The 22855-nt window shown below is 38.2% G+C and overlaps 1 protein-coding gene across 1 annotated transcript in view; it reads left to right on the top strand.

Annotated features, from left to right (window-relative positions):
• Positions 1-11467: 11467 nt before the first annotated feature.
• Positions 11468-22855, top strand: part of LOC139141967 (potassium channel subfamily K member 18-like) — a 31909-nt gene continuing 20521 nt past the window's right edge. Inside the window, exons 1-2 of the mRNA XM_070711749.1 lie at positions 11468-11763; positions 12268-12716. Of these exons, the coding sequence (XP_070567850.1) occupies positions 12269-12716 (448 nt within the window). The 5' untranslated portion in view covers positions 11468-11763; position 12268. The remainder of the gene's footprint in view (positions 11764-12267; positions 12717-22855) is intronic.

Raw genomic sequence — 22855 nt, 5'->3', positions numbered from 1 at the left:
GAACACTCCCCTAAAGTTCAGGGTTTATTTCATAATCATAAAATCAGCAATATGGACACTGACCAAGATCGGCTGGTTATTACTCTGGTATAATTTCAGTGGAAACTTCCCATTTCCCAGGTTGTTTGCATAGCCGACAGCCTTAAAGAGACAGTGGTTGAAACTGCGCTCAAAGGTCGTATGGGACCCATACTACCAATGTAAACACTGTATCCAAAGTATGATGGTGATTGATGAAAGTTAAAACATGTATGTCGTAATGTACATCGTATAATTTAAATGTTACAGCTAAGATGATAATAATAATATTTATTTCTTACACGTACTACACATACGTCTCAGTGCGATTTACATATTTTAAAAGAAACAAACAAATACTAAAGACCAGCAAAAGCAATAAAAGAAAAACGAAAATAAACAATGTCAAAATCTGTCAGCACCTGTACCATTCTCGTACAATAAACAAAAGACGGTGATAAAAATTTAAAAAGTTAATTCATTATAAAAAATGAAATAAAACAAAAGACGGTGATAAAAAAATTATGAAAGCAGTAGAATAAATTAAAAAGTCCCAGTTAAAAAGTCCCAGTTAAAAAGTCCCAGTTAAAAACCATACAGAAGATGATCCTAAAAACTCAATCACCAATAGAACTGATTAAAAAGATGAGTTTTTAAAAGACGTTTAAAACAGTCCACAGATCTGGCGTTGCGAATCACTGGCGGCAGCGAATTCCACAGAGCAGGTGCACAAACAGAGAATGCTCTCTGCCCGTATGCCTTATTAAAGTTTCCATGAGGTGGCACCAACCGCAAAGAGTCAGCTGATCTGAGATCTCTGACTGGGGTGTAAATTTCAAGTAAATCAATTAAATAAAGTGGAGCGAAGCGATGAATGGTTTTATAGGTGGTTAACAAAATTTTGAATTTGATGCGAGCATCAACCGGCAGCCAGTGCAGATCAATGAGACAGGTGTGATGTGATCGAATTTCCGAGTCCGGGAGACGAGACGAGCCGCAGCATTTTGAAGTGATTGTAGGCGATCCAGCTGAGTCTTATTAACACCATACAGGAGACTATTGCAATAATCAAGCTGAGACGTAATGAATGCATGAACCATCTTTTCCGTTGTAGGTTTGTCCAATAATGGGCGGATCTTGCCAATTCTAGATAGTGCATAGAAACCTTTAGACATGGCTAATATGATCAGAAGCAGAACCGTCGTTGTTGAGCTTAACACCTAGATTTCGAACTGAAGTGGACGGGGCAATATCAACCTCGCCTATCCTAAGGCTGGAAATGATGAGGTGCATCTAGATATTGTGCACGAAATATTGTTTGTAAACAAGAAACTCGCACAGGCGCAGTTTCGACGACTGTTTCCCTTTTACTTAGGCGAGTTTTGGAAACCAGAAAATCACATTTCATGCAACCTGATGGTGCTTTCTGACTTTAGAATTTGATATTGATGAGCCAAATATTTAATTTGAGACGGTTTCCTGCACTGTGGTTTTTTATCAATATATTCGTTTGACAAATAATGGTCGATTTCCTTCCGGATGAGAAAGATGACCCTGGCCAGTCAGGTTGCTGGGCCATTATCTTTTTTCAAACGGATGTAGATCGGACTCCAATCCTACGCAACATAAATTGAGAACATGATTGGCTTTCTCTGAGCTAACGAGGTAAAGCTGTTCAAGTTGCAGAACGTCAGATAACCACACTTATAAAATCTTTGTCTGTCTCATAATCACGCACATTACTTGCTAGACGTGTACTGAATTATTGTCAAGTTCGTGGGAAACATGTAGTTTTGTATATTATGTATGTGTAGTTTTGTTCATTATATTATTCGTCCGTTTCAAATTATTCTCGAAATCCAAAATAATTATATCCGGACAGATAAATGACACACAATATTTAAATTGCATGGGTTTTTTCGGCAGTATTTTGATCGACATGTTCCTCGAACCTGGCATACAGTAAAGTCGTTTTTCATACAAGGTGTGTGCAAATTACAGAATCTTCAACGTGAGCTAGACCGTGTTTTCTATGGAAATATGCAAATCAAAACATTGTAACTGATGACAACGCCAGCTTTGCTATCAAAAAGTTATACGCAACAATAGTTGCATCTGTCTTTTCTGTAAATGATTGGCATTTTGCAGAATATACTATTTTAATAGGCAAAGGAGAAATTTACCTTTTGAGAAGTCGGCCAAGGTTTTGAGGCGCAGTAGCGAGATAATCATGTAAAGCGCTGTTCTGTAGTTCTTACATTTACGTGAAAGCTAATCTGGGATTACAAAGAATGTTTTACCCTCCGAGCCAAAAAAGCCATCTAAACAGCATTTTATGACAAGGAGAGTTTCAGAGGTCATATCCTCCAAAAGGTCGTGTGATAGTCCAAAATCTATTTTCGCTTTGCCTCTTCCGCCCTTTCTGGAGACTTAAGGCCACAGTCACGGACACTGATATTTTTGCAGTGCTTTACTGCAGAATGCCTACTGAGTAAATCGATTTAAAGGCTTTGTGGATATGCCTTTGGGTCTAGGCGCTTGCAAGCAAATCTGGATTTCGTGTTTGCTCTAGAGCTTCAAAGTTTAATTTCCAGAGAGACAAATATAGAGTGGAGTTGAGTTTGATATAGTTCTGTCCACGATCATTGTGTTCCTCTAAGAATCCTTGTTGACTGGGCAGAACAGGACATACATTCGGAATTTAAATCCTGTCTTACTTTGTTATACAGTAACTCGAGTATAGCATATATTTTATGTCTTAAATTCATTTTCCTAGCTTTGTAGTGCAGTGGTCGCTTTGAACACTCACTGTATAAGACTTTATTGTAAGTCATGTGTGGCTATGGTATTTCTTGTAAATGTGGCACCCATAAAATTGGCGGAAACGGTTCCTGTAGCTAAACTGTATGGCTTTTTATCATGAAGATTTAATAAGAAGGCAAAGCATGCAGATGTATGATATTGCATTGTTGCCACAGGAATGGAGAGTGGGGTCAGAGATCTCTTGTTGAGCAAATTTAACAAAAAACTGATCTTAAAGTAAACTGATAAAAGGTTGCAAAAACTTATAACATACTTAACAAAGCGCAGCACGGATATAGTCGTCGGAACTGCGCCTGTGCGAGTTTCTTCTCTACAATGTATTTTGTGCACGATATCTTGATGCACCTCATCATCATGGCTGTAACATTTCAATTATACGATGTAGATTATAACAAACAGTGTTTACGTTAGTTCTTTGAGCGCAGTTCTGACGACTGTATCCCTTTAAATCCATTGAATCACACCACAACAAGCATGACAGTCCTCCTCTCTCTCTCTCTCTCTCTCTCTCTCTCTCTCTCTCTCTCTCTCTCTCTCTCTCTCTCTCTCTCTCTGTCCCTTGCTAACAGTCCAGCCAAAGAACACTCTCCAGTTGAAATTCGAAGTCCAGTAGCTCACTTTCTACGCCGCGTAGCATTAATGGCAAGAACATCATTTCCAGACAATTATAATATTACCTAACCATTAAAATAATTATACAACAATGCCGTCAAGATCTTCACTAATTGTCACCGTACAAGAGCTCTGATGAAGTTACAATACATATGTAAATTACAGTGGTAAAAATGCTTAATGCATGTACCAGTAATGAACACGTTTATCAGTCATAGAGGGACAATTTCCTAACTATTACAAAAGTGAAATTTGTTTTTAGGATAGACATAATTTTTTTCAAGAGGTATCATAAACAAAATCACATTGCTGTTTACCATTTGTTTACATTTAATGTTCTACAAAGATGAAGGGCGCTATTAATATTTTCTCATTAATTTTGTTGAAGTGACAACATTTTGTTGACTCTCTTATCGTCTCGAAATCAAGGAACTTCACTGACCGCCTGCGAAAATGTTCGGTAACAAGAAATCCTCTTGTCAGGAGAACGTTCGAGTGGTTTCGCAAAACCTAGATGATTATCACTTTTAATAGAAAAACGGGCTCGTACCCGTAATTGCTAATCGACTCGTATTAATTCTGTATGAAAGCAACATCCAATCGAATTAATTTGGTCTAAAAATACATTTTCTACGAACGATATGCGAAAGGGGTCAGTACATTATGAAAAACCTTGCAGGGAAACCTTTCTTCTTGTAAAGCTAACAACTTACTGTCAATGGCAGAAGACCTACAAATGCGAGACTGGAGGCAATTTTTGACGTCACAAAAGCGGATTTTAAAGTCAGCCGACGAAAGGAATGACATTCATGAAAAAGAAATGTATATTGCAACCTTGCATAGAGTTTGAAAAAAATAGTCTAGATAGGGTTGACTTCAATTCTACAAAGCCAGCCACGTTCTATAACGGTGCACATGCGCAGGTTTCTATTCGTGCGGTCAAGTTTAAGAGTAGTACCCTACTCACTCAGGCGTAAAATTACGATCGGGATTGGATAGTGAAGTAATGTCGGTTTAATATGCAAATGTGAGCTCATCTGCTTTTCTTTTTAAGTTACACACTTGTTTATATGAGTATTTGTGATATCGCAACATTTAACTATAGAGCACCTAACACTATTGAGAAATTTGAACAATATGAAGATCCAATTCTCCAAAATTAGTTCAAATCGCGTGTAGGTTATACGTGGGTCTCGAAAACTAAAGTAATCACGCTGAATATAAGGGTAAACCCATTAAAGTTCATATGACATAAAGATGGTCGATAGCAAAAACTTTTCTTGCAGGTTCCTCGCATAATTTAAATAGAATACGTACACTTGAATACCTGGATTTTGGTTGTGAAAAACGTACGATTTATACATTTATACTACAGAGTTAGGTCACCTATGAGTCAACCCTGGTTTTAAAAAGGCTATGAAAAGGAGCCATGTCGGCTCTGGGTCTGTCTAATTTGTGTCGCAGTCATCACACATTTGAAACCGGACCTAAATTGAGTGTGTGAACGGTTTTGCTAAGTGCTGGGCTCACTTGCTGGCATAATGGTGGGTCTTTAGTGAGGCTGATAAGAGCAACTATAGAAGGCGGCATATTCAAATTTAGAATGAACGCGGAGATAATCCTTCCACAACAAGTACCTGGTATTGTGATGCTGATGCATGCGATATACACAGTATACACTGTACAAAATCTACCGGCAGTTACGTTTTTCTGATGAATGTTGAATCCGCAAAAAATATCAGACACATCATTCGTATCCAATAGAGTTGGAAAAAATCAAAAACTGTCATCATGTCGCGGTTACTATTAATGTACATTGAATATTTCTCTCTTGCCCTCCCCACAAGATTCTTTTTCAATGTTCCATAAGCTCGTCTTTCTTCTCTCACGATTCCCACACGACTTATTTCACCTCGATACGTTTCATGGCCCTTCTTTCAATTAGACGAGCCACAGCCGTTAGCGCTGCGTGAATGAGCTTCCAGCGATTTCCTTCAGAATATTTGCTTCTAGCCTTTAATTGTTTTCAAAAAAATATTAAAGCACGACACCTTCCTATTTCTCGTGCTTTCGCTCATTTACTTCCATGTCGCCAAGGAAAGACAACAGAGGACGTATAGGTGTTAAGAAAATAATCAGAGATGGAAGTGATAAAATGGTTAACCAAACAGCTGTAAGATATTCCTAAAATGTATGAAAACTACAGAAATGCTAATGTTCTATTGCTCAACAGTTCTTGTGAACCAAATGTTGCTCGCTACTCACTTATACAGAATTGCACTATAGGATATCGTTTCAGTATGTTTGACAAACGGATTTTGGGTCCGGCCTGATAAACAAGTAAATGGTCATATACTTATTAATCACGGTCTTTAGACAAAGGTTAAACTATGCAGAAAGCAAACAGGGACGTTCAGACGTGCGTTCATCTGCGCAAGCGCAGGCAATATCTTAGCAAATTGAAAAACCTCGATTTTAAACTATAAGGCGGAATACTTGGAATTTCTCATATCAATGTATTTGCAGGGGTGTAATGTGTATGACGATTTAGTCAGCCATCGTGGCGACAATATCTTGTCTCGGAGTAATGTAGACGACTAATGTAAGAGCTATTAATTCATATTCAGAAATAAGATAAAATCCATTTACGGACAAAGTTAATGCACCCAAGCATGTTGCTGAATTCATAAAATTTGAACTTTATCCTGTTGTTGATAAATCATATTTTAAACCTTTGCTTTAGTCTGAACCATGGACAGATACCACAATGGCATAAATTTGGTATTTACATACCACGAATATGCTAATGAGCTTACGGACAACCAAAATAAAGTCTACCATATCGTAAGACACGGTATGACACGGGTACATTTGCGATATTTTCAAACCATACATCTAAAAGGGATACAGTCATCGGAACTGCGCCCAAAGGACGCATACGACCAATTAAAACACTGCATCCAAGGTACGACGATCATTGATGAAAGTTAAAACATGTCTGTCATAATCAACATCGACGTATAATTTAAATGTTGCAGCTAAGATGATGAGGTGCATCTGGATGTTGAGCACGCAATGTATTGTTTGTAAACAAACTCGTACATGCGCAGTTCCGACGATTGTTTCCCTTTAAGATTTAGGAAAGCGTTTGTCTTAAGTTTTAGTTCTTAAGACTGAACGCCAACAAACGGTGCCACCCTTCATCCCTATTGCGTGGTATAACCATAAGAAAAGGCCAATGAAAAAACCCAATGTAAATCAGTGTGGTAAATATCTTTTTAGTCTACTAAAAAATGAAACACCCATATAATAATATGTTGGCCACGGAAGAATAAATGCAAGTAAGCAAACAAAGCAATGCCGTTTTCACTTTATCATGATTCTTCGTCGTTTCATTTTACTTGTTTTCAAATAGCACTCCACATTTGTGACATATACATTGTAAACATGTGAAAAAGTTATATGTATGAATAAATGGTATATATGAAAAAATCTATTACTTCTCCTTGTCTTTGACTTAGGCTGTCTTTAGATTATATAAAGTTAGCCTTCTGGGAATTCATGAAAATGCCCAATTAAATATGAGAATGCTGAATGGAAGTTCAAGCTACTTGTTTTGCGTAAGGTCGAACTATAAATACTTCAATCCAATTAAATTCGGTTTTGAAAAACTGTCCTTAGAAGGGAGATTTACAATTAAAGTCCGCGGCTATAATGGCCTCTTGTCTCCCATTGAGAATGTGAACACACTCCATGGCCGCTCACATCACGAAAACTAACCGTCACATTGACAGGATTTGCAAAAGTAGTTACTTACAAGCAAAATAGCGAGATATGTAAGAGACGGAACTCCACTTTGGTCTTGAAGGATGTACAGGGACAGAAAGTACTGGGGTATACAGAAAGACAAACAGAGATGGACAAGAAAGCGGATTGAGTCATGGATACGACAGACAGACAGACAGGCATGCACGAATTGACAGACCAGTTGAGATTGGCCGATGGGAAGGAAACAGTACTGATACATGGGGCCGATGGGAAGGAAACAGAACTTATATATGCATTTCTTATTTTAGAAAAAAAAAACCATACTGCGCTGTCGTTTTTACAGCGATCCCTAAATACTACGCACAGGTCTATGGATAACGCGGCAAAATTTTGATGCCAGCGTTTTGCTTCCGCTTCCGATATTGCATTGGAGACCGGCAATATTGTATCTGTCACTACTTTTAGGTGACGTATAGGCTGGCACATTTTTGGATATTGCAACTTATTTTACTTAGCCTTTGCAAAGATGTCTACTTCTGTATCATGTATTTGTCCAATCGGATTAAAATCAGATGTAGAGTACGGCGACGTTTATACTTATTCTGTATTCTCTTACTGTCGCCTGTCACTACGCGACAGCAAGAGAATACCGCGTACGCGTTAGTAGACGTCGCCGTACTTTACATCTGATTTAATCAGTCCAATGATAGCTGTAAGCTAAATTTTATGACTAAACTACGTCTATAATCTAATGAGGAAGATTGCCTAAAGCTTCAGCAAGCAAGGGTAAGTTACTAATCCGTAGACGCCACCTACCGTGAAAACATCAACAAAGTCAACGCACCAGCAAATAAGATATTAACCAACCGCAAGACCGAAGACAGTCAAATATTTAAGCAATAAAGCATACCTAGCGACGGTATACAACGAGATTTTGACCAGTTCACGACATATATGCACGAGCCATAGCGAGTGCATATATGAAGTGAACTGGTCAAAATCTCGTGGTATACCGTCGCTGGGTGTGCTTTATTGCTTTAATGTCATTGGAAACAGCGAAAAACAGGAAATCTATTGTTCGATTAACAGAACCCAACACCCTAAGATGGAATTTTTCTGAGAAGGCCAGGCCAGAAATTTTCCAACGAGAAAGAGGCAGTCCATCCTCTCTTCCCTTCCGAATTTGCAAAAAATGCAGTTATGGTATATTCTGTTAGGAACATTTTTCCACACCAAATGGTGTACGAAATATGTTGAATACGTTTTCTTCTCGTTGATGTCCCTCTAAAAGCATTGCGTAATAATTACTTTGAAACGCATCAATAGTCACAGAAGCCACAGGCGCTTGGCACATTGCTGGGATAATAATCGTATATTGAACTTGATTATTAAATAAAAGAATCACCGTACGCGATATTAGTGTAGGCCTATAGGCCTACATGTTGCCTGGCGAATGGCTATGGCTGCCTGGCTCGGGCCCGGCGAACGCACTGCATAATCATCAATGTGTAGAATGTCTACATGACTTGATTATTTATTAAAGAATAACCGTACGTGATATTACTGTACATGTCGGCTAGCTTAACCGAGCGGCTGTAGAGCTCTGCAGGGCTTGGGCCCGGCTTTGGCCCGTTGTCCACTGCTGCACAGACAGGAAGGGAAGGTGTGAAAGCTTTTCACCGCCTGATTTCATAAATCGGTGAAATTCATGAACTCTGAGCATTTCCGGTGATAAAAACTGGTCAATGGTCAGATGGTTGCATAAACAATCGATCGACTGACATCTTTTGCCTAAAATCATACCTTATATAATGCTACTGGCGAGAAATCGTCCTGAAATAGGCTGGGCACACCAACCCAGCGCCAGCCATTTTGAATCAGCTGCATGCAATGTACGCGTCCAATGAGAGAAGAGCAATGACGTCATCTGCAAAGGTTGTATGCAGGCGCGCATACATTGCATGCAGCTTATTCAAAATGGCCGGCGCTGGGTTGGTGTGCCCAGCCGATTTCAGGACGATTTCTCGCCAGTAGCATAGGGTAAGGTACGATTTTAGGCAAAGAGGCCAGTCGATCGATTTTTTATGCAACCATCTGACCGTTGACCAGTTTTTATCACCGGAAACGCTCAGAGTTCGTGAATTTCGCTGATTTATGAAATCGGGCGGTGAAAAGCTTTCACACCTTCCCTTCCTGTCTGTGCAGCAGTGGACAACGGGCCAAAGCGGGCCCAAACCCTGCAGAGCTCTACAGCCACTCGGTTAAGCTAGCCGACATGTACAGTAATATCACGTACGGTTATTCTTTAATAATAATCAAGTCATGTAGACATTCTACACATTGATGATTATGCAGTGCGTTCGCCGGGCCCGAGCCAGGCAGCCATAGCCATTCGCCAGGCAACATGTAGGCCTATAGGCCTACACTAATATCGCGTACGGTGATTCTTTTATTTAATAATCAAGTTCAATATAGACATTCTACATATTAAATACGATTATTATCCCAGCAATGTGCCAAGCGCCTGTGACAGTAGCAGCATCAAAGTGTGCTTTGGTCCATTTGCAAATATTTGTGACAGACCGTCCGGGCAGTACACGAAACCCGTTCACTGGTCACTCGCTGTACAGTAGTGGGCGAACATCAACAGACGCATTGGGCGGGGAACAACACTGAAAGACCAATCAGCATTCGTCAAACCAAAATACATTTCCCTCCCGGGATAAGGGTGACCCTCATATTTTTTTTGGTTTCTCATCCCCAGAGGAATACTCGGGCAGGGCGTGCGGTCGAAATAAAAAAAAGTACCAAAAAAAAATCTGTATTTGTTTTCAGTCGCTGCAATCTCACAATTTGATGATGGTGGTGCTGTTGCTAGGATGATCGCCTCAGAGGCGGCGCAAATAAAAAAGTTTTTTTTTTCATGTCGGGGCTGAAATTTACGGTCGGTCGGGAGAAGAGAAACACAAAAATAAAAAATGTCGCCCTAATGCATCGTGTGATAACAAATTGATTCAACAGTGGTGATCTCACGCTCCCGGTGTGTCAGGGGCGTGAGAAAAAAATAGCTCTACCTTGTTTACTTGTAATTCACAAAATTTATCAACTGCCGTTCCTATATTGCTGTGTACAAGCCCAGAGAGAGAGAGAGAGAGAGAGAGAGAGAGAGAGAGAGAGAGAGAGATACAGGCAAACAGAAGTACATTTAAGACGTGAAAAGTAATAAGCACAGTAGTAATTCCCCAGCCTTGAAATTGTTGACTAATTTATTCAAAGCCGATTACCAAATTACGCATCTTTGATAAATAATTCAGACTGAAGTTCCGAACAATGATGGGGCTGCAGAGAACTGGTGATGCGTGACATATTTATTAACAACATTTGAAGAATTAACTTCTATTTAAGCAAAGCTATTTGCATTTCATCCCATATGCAAAACAATGAGTCACGAAAAAGCAAAGATCTGTTTCTAGACTTTCAAAATTGGCAAAACATGGTGTGCCAAGTGATTTTGCTTTTTACACAATCGGTTTCATTTCATTTTTACTGACCGAAAAGTGAAAATTTCTCTTCCTTTTGAGCGTTTTATGGCTTTGAAAGGAAAGCAACTGATATGTTATTGCCAATCATTTGGAAAGTCTGGTCGCCATTTAGAGAATTTCATATAAGCTTATACTGAGAATTTTGCTGGACACAAAAGGATCAAAAAGCCTCACAATTCTCAAACTGACGGGGCTGTGTCTAGAAGCAGATATATTTTATTTATTTATTTGTTTATTCTTATGGACAGGTTACTTTTAGCATAATTAACAGCTCCTTATCCGCGAATCTTTTCAGTGTATCTGTAGCATGTAAGGTTATACCTGTACAAGATTTCTGAAATGTTGAAATGTTGCAATGGCTGAGGATATGATCGGAAACTGCTCATGCGATTCCTTTGCCACATTGCCAATACTTCAATACTTATTCAAAACAAAATAAAAAGTAATTTATTTTTTTCGTCCTTTCGCGTTACATAGAAAATTTCAAGTCTGATCATGAGGTGTTAATGTGGCAATTTAATGGACAGATCGTTGAAAGTATTGCCGGGCGAGTGATGCGGGCGCCCTATTCTGGCGGGAGTGTATGAACAGCCCTACACGCCATGCTTGTTATTGCGGGTATCTCAGCATCTTATGACACATATCTCTGGTAAAATGGAACGAACTGGGGCAAATTGAAGTCAGTTCTTTATAAAATGTCGTTTAAATCAATAGAGCGATAAATCAACAATGACAAACTGAGTCCGCAATATGGCAGAATTCGCCATCGTCTCACAGTTGCTTACGTGTACCGGCTATTTTGCATAACAATTGGGATATGGAATTATTATCATATCGCCAACGTTGGGGGGAAATTTCGTGTGCGTTGATGCAGTCAGGTGGTTTGATAGCCGAGGCAATGACACTGCTACATCACAGCGAATCAGGAATGACGGGAGTGAGCCGCAGCGTATGATATTTGAACTTTAGTGGACTGATCCAGTAAAGATTGGTCAACCAGGTAGGTGTGTGAAAGTGGCTCGAAATAAGGCTTGTCGACACATAAGCGTCGCGGCTTACGCCGGAGGCACAAACACGAAATCGTCGGAGTTGCAATCAATACGGCTGGTTGATATGATGAGAGAACGACAAGAGTCAGTCATCCAGGACGCGCTCATGCACGAATGATAATGAAAATGTCCAGCGTTGCTGAAAATCGACTCGCGAGCAACAGAGCTAGCCCTGGATTTATCGATGAAGGCAAAGCACTCGGATAAAATGTACGCATCGCCCTCGTGCTGGGCATACGCACGGTCGTCGTTCGACATATTTGCTGATTTTTGGAAACTTTATTGTCAGGCCTAGGTTTTCCATCGACGTTCGGCCACTGCATACACCAGTGCTAGTCTCCATTCCCCCTGATATAGGACGCGCTGTTCATTCTCATGGGACCTTTAAAATTCTAGATGACGTCAAAGTCTGATTTTTAACAAAAAATCCAAGAACAGAATTTTCTTTTCCTCAGGATGGATGAAATCTCGACGTTGCAGGATAGGAGAGCGACAGTAATCAGCGTCACTGCCGATTTACCGAGATCTGACCAGTCGTCTGAAAAGAAGCAAGGATGCATGCACTCGAAGTACTGCCGTAAGACTCTACAGCCGTATATTATTATCTACTTTGTACTCGCCGCGTACATATTCCTTGGAGCGCTCGCCTTTCAGGTGCTGGAGAGTCCCAATCAACAAGACACCATGAATAGAGTTGAATATATCAGAGGCCAGCTCTTGCAGAAATTCAGGAACGCCTGCACCCTTGACAACGAGAACTGGACGTCTTACGTGAATGGAATGATGGAAGAATTCGAGGACGAAATGGAAGAGGCGTTTAATAAAGGCATGAGCCTAAGACGCGGCTACACCTGGGACTATTTCGCGTCATGTTTCTTCTGTCTCACAGTTGTCAGCACCATAGGTAAGGCGTTTTGATTTTTGAAATCCCTCAGTCGAACGCCCGAACGGTTGGTGTTTGCACATGGGTAAAATAAAAGTGTACACGGGCATCTTCATCCTATTACTCATTGCAATTATCAGAAGCCCAATCATTCGTGCTGCACTGCTCTCATTTCGGCTTGAAAAAGGTACGCTAGTTGTACCGAAGAGTTGCTGATCGATCGTCCCCGGAATTTGAAGTAAGGCTGACTCCCACATTACATCAGTTCATCCAACTAGTCACTTTGATATATATATATATATATATATATATATATATATATATAAAGTGAAACGTGTGATAATTAAAGTTAAAATGCTTACGTACTTTCTAGATGGATGAATAGATGTCCGCAAAACACTAATATAATTATGATTTGATAGAAGAAATGATAAGATTGATAGATAGGCAGGTAGACAGACAAATATTAACACTGACAGACGGACAGCTACATAAATGTGCCTAATACCGATATAATGAATAGCCTTGGTATTTCGTTTCACTCAGCAAATTGTCTGACGCAAGTTGAATTATTTACAATACAAGCCAATTAATGACTGAATGTAGTCAAAAGGACGTGCAAGCGTTGCCTCTTTGTCAAAAATTTGTCCCCGGTTCCATTGCATTCAAAAGACCATTCTCATTAAAAGTTCCGCGCTGGTTAACATCGTGCAATCGACATATTTCATAATCTATTTTCGTTGTCATGATAATAGACGAGAATAGAAAACATGTTTCAAACTCGTTCGGACATTTGTAGTTATTATGCCTCGATTCAAGGCTGTACTAGTTTGTAAGTACATTATCATTTAAAGGTTTCTAATTTCCCGTCATGCCATGGTGTCGATGAGTTTTCTCATTTGCTATTATTAAGCTCGATCATTGAATTCTCCTAGCCCAGCTTGTAATTCACTGCGCACGACATGCATGGATGTACATTTGACGGAAATCGACCCTTTGCCGCGAACTTAATTATGCAGTCTGTCATGACTGACGAGTTGGAAAGTACAAATGCGTTAATTAATCATTTCAGACACATCGCCAATGTGTTTTAGTGAAACACAAAACGTGAATCAAATGAAAAGAAATCAAGTGAAACTGTTTTTATGATTATATCAATATTGCGGAAATTTTGAAACAGCATTTGGGAAGATCGTTGCAAGAATGACTTTCTCTCCCACTGTACATTCACCAATCAACTGCAGCTTGTGCGTGATACTCTTAGAAGCTAAAGCAGCCATAAAGAGATTTAACACGCAGCATCATGCTTCACTGAGGGCGATGTTTGTTACCATGGTTACGACAAACTGTCTTGAAAAAGTAGTGAAAGCGACAGTGGTGCGGGATATGAAGTAAATACGTCACACAGTGGACAATTGTTACTCTAACTACAAGCTTGAAATTAATTACTGATCTGATCAAGTTTACGTAACAAATACCTTTGTTCAGCTTTAAATTGACTTCCGTCATCAATAGCTTAATCCATAAAAATCGAATCACTAGCGATATATATCGTCCAACAGATACAGAGGACCGTTTGTATAATTTTGCTCATTAAGTGACGAAGCGAGCTCACAGGCCAAAAATTGAAAGCTTATGAGTAAAGCGTTTAGAGGTTTTTTTTTTTTAATGAGCGACTTGCATATTTCGTCAAATATATTAAATTTGTAATTGAATCGTGAGGTAGACCTGAAATGGGTCCAAAACACTGTGGTCAGCCTTCTCACTCAACCACCAACACCCACTCTGCGTCACTCTGCGTTCTTGATATTTCCGCACATACCTAGCGATCTCCTACTGAGGGTGTTGACCTATTTCATTCCCTCGAAAGGGTACACTCAATCGATATCACAATGAATTTGAAAGTTAGCGGATAACGATTGATGCAGACGCTGTCATTTTGAGTGTTCTAATATGAGTGGCTCAGAACAAGTCTCCCTGTACACTATTTTGACATTTTTAGCCTGATTTTGGTGATCTAAAGCCTGCTGGCGTCCAGAGTATTATGATATTTATGGAAACTGTTTACATAAAATGCAAACTATGAATATTTAATTAGCGAATAATTTGAAGGAAATATCAATCATGTCTATAGTTACCACTGGCAATTAACTTTGACCAACGCTAAAAATGTTAGTCGTTCGGACATGAATTGAGGTAAAATCCCATAAACTTAACAACTGAAGTAAACCAAAAGCATTCATCCGTGGTTGGAGTAGTCATGATGTCAATATTTTCCACTGGTAGTAGCCTGTGAAATTTATTAGTTTTTAATCTATATCAGTGATATTTGAAACTAGTTGTGCCGAGACAATTATCATCCAGAGTACGAAATTGCTCTGGAGGAAGATGAATTCGAGAAACACTGTTGTAAATGGATTAAAATATCCAACGATGAATTGTAATTGAGAACGGAAAGTGTACTGTACTCCTTTCTGAAAACACAGTAACCCTTTACACTGTCACCGATAAAACATCTTCAAATATAAATAAAAGTATCGTTTATTTACTTATGGCACTGTAGACACTGTGAATGAAAATATCAAACGAATTTTTAATTTGTGCAAAAATAATAAAAAAGACGGACGTCAGATATTTAGAAGGACATGACCTTGTGTTTCGCAGAATAATTAAGCAGGAAGTGAATATGTAATTTTATAATGTGCGATGCTCTGATCATTCACTTTTTGCAAAACAGTCAATGCTGAGACACATGAGTGAAAGTGCGCATGTCCAGATGTTTCAGATATCTTAATATTGTTACAGTAGTGCCAGCAATACCATAGTGCAAGCACCCTTCGAATTCGTGATTTATTACTTGTAGAAAACGATTGAAAAGGAAGCTTACTGGCCGCGGAGAAAAAAACATATTATATATTTTGCTAACATTTGGGTGAATTGGTGCGTTTAAACTGTTTGGTGTCTCTGTATTTGATGATGTGTTTGATATCGGCGATCAACTACACTTCATTTGGTTTATACGTCATAGAAAAAAACAAACAAAGCAGACACGTTTCTATCGTTTTTGAGAAAGTTAACTCTATAATCCAATTTATCATATTATGCTAGACTATTTCGATTGACAGACATACAAAGACAATATTCGCTACATTGATTTGATCCATATAACTTATGCAACTATTTGCAATAATCTTATAAAGCGCTTCAAATGTATAAAAAGAAATTGCAAATCAAACAAGATTTTGCACAATAAACTTCGTGTAGTTCCCATCAAACAATCGAGTCCTTGTTATTCAAAACTGAAAACGCTTTCTAAAAAATAGAAATAAAAAAATAAAAAATAAAAAAATAGAAATTTTTATATCTTTATCTTCCGTTAGTAACGTTTCACGATGCTGACTTCAAGTACCTGTACGTTGGTATTGGTTGCAACCTGGTTGGTTTTATACAAGGGACACATCAGTCATGTGATGACATTTTAATTGATTACTTGATGGGCCACTGCCTTGCAAAGTATCGACGTTTTGGCGGGCAGTGGTTGCTCGTTTCGATTTGTAATACACAGAAGAGACGGACACAGCGTTGTCGATCAAGTTTGTTGCTCTCGAAAGTATGTTTGCTGTCTCATTTTATTAGGTTACACACAGACATTTGTCAGTGCCAGCTCATGTGAAGTCAGTCTTCTTCACTGAACTCCTTTGCACAGTGTTATTTCATTGAATATAGCTTCAATACGGTGAAATTACTTCTGATGAATGTCAGCCAGGAGACGCCCATGACGTTAATTCCTTTCAGTGTACATTTCCAGGTCAGAGTTCACACAAGTAGCGGTTTCATTTCTGTGGTGAATTTCCCTGCTTATCAGAGAGTCGCCGTTGAACGGGGATGACAAGATAGCAGACAATCGAACCCTGGAAAACTGAACTTATGGAATTATCTTTTACCTGAAGGAATAGCTCTGCTGATATCGAAGGCGGCATCTCCCGTACAGACCATGAAAATGATTTTCAAACGAACTCAGATAAAGGGAACTTCAATCATATCAGAAGCTAGGCTAATCAGACGTTTTGATTTTACATTTCGTGGAGAATATAAAGCGATCATGAATCCACAAAGTTATGTGAATTCAGATATAAAAACGTCGATACAGGTCTTAGTTCGCACAAGGTTAAATGAAAAAATGAAAACGATTACAAAGAAATACTCAAATATTAAAAAAACGTCTTTTCTCTTTGAAAACGTAATAAAGAGTCAAGGAAAACGTTGCCATGGTACATATCTAATCACATAGCAGGCAATAATCACGTCCACCAAAGAACAAATTACTTTGTGAAACGTTCGTTTTAGCGGCACATATTTGTAGCTGTGCCTGTCATATAATGATCACTGTTTGACTTGAAGCCAGCTATTTATAAAGGGTGGAGTGCCTATAAGGAATCCGGGCATGGAAAATCGCTGAAATTTGAAGTCGTTGATGTTCTCTCGCCAACTCTAACGCAAAGAAAATAACTATTTTGAACCTCCATCTGATTAATATATGATCTGTTGGAATGTCTGTAAACATACAAAAGACAATTCAACCTTACAACTTAAACAACATTAATGAAACAAGAATGCCTAGCTTGAGAATGCTGCTTTATTTCATCTAAGTACTGTAATTAGCAAGAAAGCTTTTATTGTTTTTCGCGACAATCATAATGGAATAATTTCTCCGTATTTACACATGAAATCCTCAAAGTCATAAAACTCTCTCTCTCTCTCTCTCCCTGTCTCTCTCTGTCTCTCTCTGTCTCTCTCTCTGTTTCCCTGTCTGTCTGTGTGTGTGTCTGTCTGTCTGTCTGTCTGTCTGTCTGTCTGTTTTTTCTGACTACTTGGCTGACAGTCTGCCTGTGTTAATCTGTCTGTCTGTCTGTCTGTCTGTCTGTCTATCCCTGTATGTATAGATGGATGGATATATAGATGGATGGATGTACGGATGTACGTATGTAATATACGTATGTATGTATGTATGTATGTATGTATGTATGTATGTATGTATGTATGTATGTATGTATGTATGTATGTATGTATGTATGTATGTATGTATGCGCGTGTATGTATGTATGTATGTATGTATGTATGTATGTATGTATGTATGTATGTATGTATGTATGTATGTATGTGTGTATGTATGTATGTATGTATGTATGTATGTATGTATGTATGTATGTATGTATCTATTTAATCTTACTCATTACTTTATTAACCCTTTCGTTCACTAAATCCACTTCAAACATTCATCACGGTACGGCTAGACAAATAATTGCACTGTGTCTGTGTAAATGTCTATAGACATGTTAACATGCCACCAATATCTGTATGATCCATCAGCTACGCCCTTCATGTCCGTTCTGTATGATTTATGGGTGAGAAAATTGTCATTTAAATTTACTATTCAAACATTACAATGATATACAACGTTTTTATTTTCCTCCAGCCGATACGTGAAATAATAAAAAGAAAGCTCAGGACTGTCAGGAGTGACATGGTATTTCGTATCCAGAGCCTCAATGTAAAGCATAGCAAAATGATAGTGTCACTTGATTTTCAGTGGTGATACAGTTTACTTCATATTTTCGTATGAAAAAGTTATTTGTAAGTCAGAGAAACATGTAAAATAATAGTTTATTTGTGTATAAAAAGTGTAATCTTCAATAAGCCAAGTTGGCGTATGTATGTGAAACATCAAATGATACAGACCAGTATAGTCGCAAAAAACGGTAGCAAACATGTTTTGATCTCAACTTTCTAACATCAACCTTCTGCGCATGTGAATGGCTTATTATTATAACAATTCGTTTACAACTGAATATAGCCTTGATGTTTCCCGGTACTGAGCATGTCCTTCCGCATTGCATGAATAATAATGAGTGCAAACCGTATGCGTGTCGCAAATTTCTGCGTAGTAAAATAGTTTCAATGACAACACGGTATGTACGTATGCATTATTTTTCTTGTTCAATAGGTGTACACAGAGTGTTGTCGGAAAGAGTCCTTAGACAGGCAGGCTACTGGCACTATTTCCAAACTAAATGAATGTAACGCTGTTCACACCCTATGACGGAAAAACTTCCACAATTTTCAAAGCATATATACTTAAGAGAGGCTTACGTGTCGAACATTGGAAAGAAAGGTTCCAAGCAATTTCAAGTCATTTTGTATATATTTACTCCGCAGTAGCGCATTGAACTGAAGCTGAAATATTCCACTTTCATCCACAGAAAGCAAACTCAAAATGTAGAAAATAAACATGGCTTCGGAACGATGGCCTCGCAATTTCACAATAGCTGGGGCGCACAGACGATATTGTGAATTGGTCGTACCATGACGGAACATATGGCTGAATACTAAATTTCTATATTTGTATACGAACAGCTTTGGTGTAATAGGGCTATTTGAGTAAATAAGAGATCCACAGTTTCACTAGTGGCTTCTATGTGTAAAGGTCCCTCCATACCGAGCAAATAAAATGCGTTCAACTTTATTGTCGGTATACCTAATGTGCCATCCATGACGAACAAGATTTTGCTCACTTTCCCCACATACAAATATTGAGTGGATCCGAAAAAAAGAAGGATAGCGCAATAAATTTACTCATATATTGCGGTGAATAATATATATATTGCCTGAAGTATATTCTGCATCATAATCCAATCTAAAGAGTACTGTCGGTTTTTACACTTTGAAGAGGTACGGTTTCCTTTTGTTAAAAAAGCCTCGTATTCATGCCGACATGTAAAATCTGTCACGAAAATTCCTGAAAACCATTGAATGCGGTAAACGATATACATGTTAAAATAGATTGTCTCCAAATACTTAGTTATGTGAAAGGAGTATAATCTTTTGGGCAATGTTTTATTACCAACACTAATAAGCCTTGGTCCGATATGGCATTATGATTATTGCCATGTTCGTTTTGTTTATTGGACCTGGTAAATCATATCTATACAAATACCTAGAATGATACTGATTATCGGACCTGTTTTGAGGTCATATTATCACCACAGATTTTGCTTTAACGATTTTACTCGTTCATAGGTGACAGTCTGCCCGATGGCACTGAAACCAAGATGCATAACGTAAAAGACGGTCGATGCATGCAGCAGCAAGTCAATACGGGCTATTGAAAACACATATCTATTGAGACGTTAAGTCATCATAGAAGGGGGTCATCCCTTCCATGGCGATGGTTTAGCCCAAGCTAATTGTCTTCAAAGCTTACATTAGATCAATCAACACAAAAAAATGCGTGCGCAAAAGGTTTTTCACGCGATGTTTGATACTTAAACACGTACGCTGCGGTAAACGCCTCCATTTTAACACGTTAATGGGTGTTCAGTACCGGGCCCCCTCGGGTATAGTTCAGCGCACTGTTTTGTCAAAGCTTTTCTTTTTCTTGCCATGGGACATCAGCTGTTTAACACGTTAATGGGCATTCGCTGCCCTCGTGTATACAGCGTGCTGTTTTGTCAAAGCTATTCTGTTTCCTGCGTTGGAACATCGTGTAAATTCGGAGCGTTCCAATTAGAAATCAGGGATGACTACCTCATATATCATATTTTGTCTTTTTTTTTACTGTACCCCAGTCTAGTGTTGCCAAGTTAAACAGCGGGTTTCTGGTCGCAAATATGTAACGAAAATGCTTTGTAAGATACAACGCAAGTTCACTCTTCTGACGTTTTCATAACAGCAGAAACCACCTGCCAATATTCTGAAGAGGTAGTCAAATATATATATATATATATATATATATATATATATATATATATATATATATATATATATATATATATATATATATATATATATATATGTTATAATAAATATATAAAAATATATATATATATAAAGTTGTAATATAAATATATAATAAATGTGTTATAATAAATATATAATAAAGTGTAATAATATATATATTGTAAGTGTACTAATATATATACACACAAATGTTTAATATAACAAGAAAGTACGTACTAAGCATTTTAACTTTCATTATCACACGTTTCAGTTTTAACACACACACACATATATATATATATATATATATATATATATATATAAATATATATAATATATATTTATATATACTTTAAAAGAGATAGTGTCTCGGTTGGTACATACGGATTACAAGCTTATGTTAAAGTGTCTTGATGCCGGTATTAGTGTTTATATAAGTTGTAATAATTAACTTTGTAACTTATGGTAATTATACGTTGTTATGTCCCTAACAATAGAAGCCAGTTGGCTTATTCTCACTGTAACCCTGATCGCCGCATTATTAATAGGTCTTGGCATGTTTATCCATCACCATTCATTTCAGATCAGAAATTGATCGCCTCATTTGTGATTCCATCTGTAACGGCGAATGCTAAAACGAGCGGTCTTATAAATAAATGACCTAACATTCGGCTTAAAGCGAGGGATTAAAACGAATTGCAAGTGATAAATATTATAATAACGTCAGCGAAAGACTCTGAAGCTTATCATGAAGGACATGTTGCTCGCCAGATGCAATATGATATCAGTCGAGTCTGAAGCTGTCTGATGCTTAATGATATAAAGGCTTTGCGCTAGCTGTTTAGGGTTTCTGTCTGTTGAGAGTTGTGTCCCATATTACCTCTCTCCCTTCAGGGCAAAACTGTCGAACAATCGCCCAAAGCTAAGCTATATTAGAATTCGAAGTTATCCTAGGGGACATGTTTGTATTTATTCACTATGAAAGGTGTCCTCAGCCAGGATCTGATGAATACGATGAGAAAAACGTGCGATATGTTATTAGATTTTACTCCAAACTATACACTGTATTGAATTCCAAAATGGTAATTTCTTACAATAATGCTCGGTTTCAATAGATCTCATATTCTGCGTGTGCGACGTTACAAAACGAAGCTGCTAAAAGCATTTGCACATTTGCATAGTCCTCGTTCCAATTCAATGACGCTTTATGGGTCATGTAGAGTAGCTTAGAACATATATTTGTGGCTGATACCACATGGACAATATATTGTCGCCAATTGAAACACCAGGTACCAATTTTTTTAAGCATCATGAACTGTATTACTTGACAATATGATGCAATATTTATGTAGGAAGATACATCAAGCTGTTTTAAAGTTCATATACAGCGTTTTAGACAGCCGGATCAATGCATTTTATTTCTGATAAAGATCTCTGATATTTACAGACTGTTTTGTACTAACCGGTTGAGTTTAAAACGGGCTTGTGGTGTCAGGAAAATACTTTTTTTCAAACATGTCTGTTTTAGGGAACAGGGGCGCTGTCCTTGGGGCATTTTTTTTTCATCACAGGAGTAAGTTAAAACGGGAAGGAAATGTGGTCGACACACATGACTTTGATCGAGTTTATTCACAGAACCGAACAGGAGAACGGCGACAACATTTCTGATGTCTCCCAAAGCTTGACCGCTGCATGAACAAAGTGCAGACCTGAGCATGCGCTCTATATAGAGTTTATTTTACAATCATATCATCCCCATTTTAAGGTATTTCATAAGATGGCAAATGTGTCCCTTTTAGTATGAAAGTGTGCGCCTTACATTGCATACATATTCCAAGGAGACACGGGCTGGATAAATCATAACATCCGAAATAACGTCTGCCATCATAAACATCAACTGGAAAATGTATGACATCACTTGACAATATTCCTAAAGCAGTCAGAACAAGTCTAAAAAGCAGGATGGTCACCCTACGAAATGTTGATAATTAAACGACAGAAAAGAGAATTGCATCTGGTAAAGCCAAGGACCACCACATGTAGTGGGTTTGTTCGCAGTCACTCTGTGACAATTTTATCCATCACTACACTGACATCAACTCCAAGAACTACCCTGCGTTTTTCGAATTTTACGTAGCTTCACATTTCAAATCCAGCTCTACAGAGTAGAGTTGCCCGTGCCATCTTCAAAACTCCAACGTCATTCGGAAGATCAAATGTCTTCGATGTACGATGTACATCCATGGAACTTGAGAGTTACATCCATGGTAAGATGAATCAGTGTTGCCACTCATACTTATGCTCGAATCTGTGTAGATATAAAGCTTACATATAACAAAACTAAATGATCGGAACGCTGGCATCATGCAATTTATACAAAAAGT

The sequence above is a fragment of the Ptychodera flava genome, chromosome 10, assembly GCF_041260155.1.
Source record: "Ptychodera flava strain L36383 chromosome 10, AS_Pfla_20210202, whole genome shotgun sequence".
Lineage (NCBI taxonomy): Eukaryota > Metazoa > Hemichordata > Enteropneusta > Ptychoderidae > Ptychodera > Ptychodera flava.
Note: the sequence above shows the minus strand (reverse complement) of the source record. Positions and strands in the feature narration are given on the sequence as shown.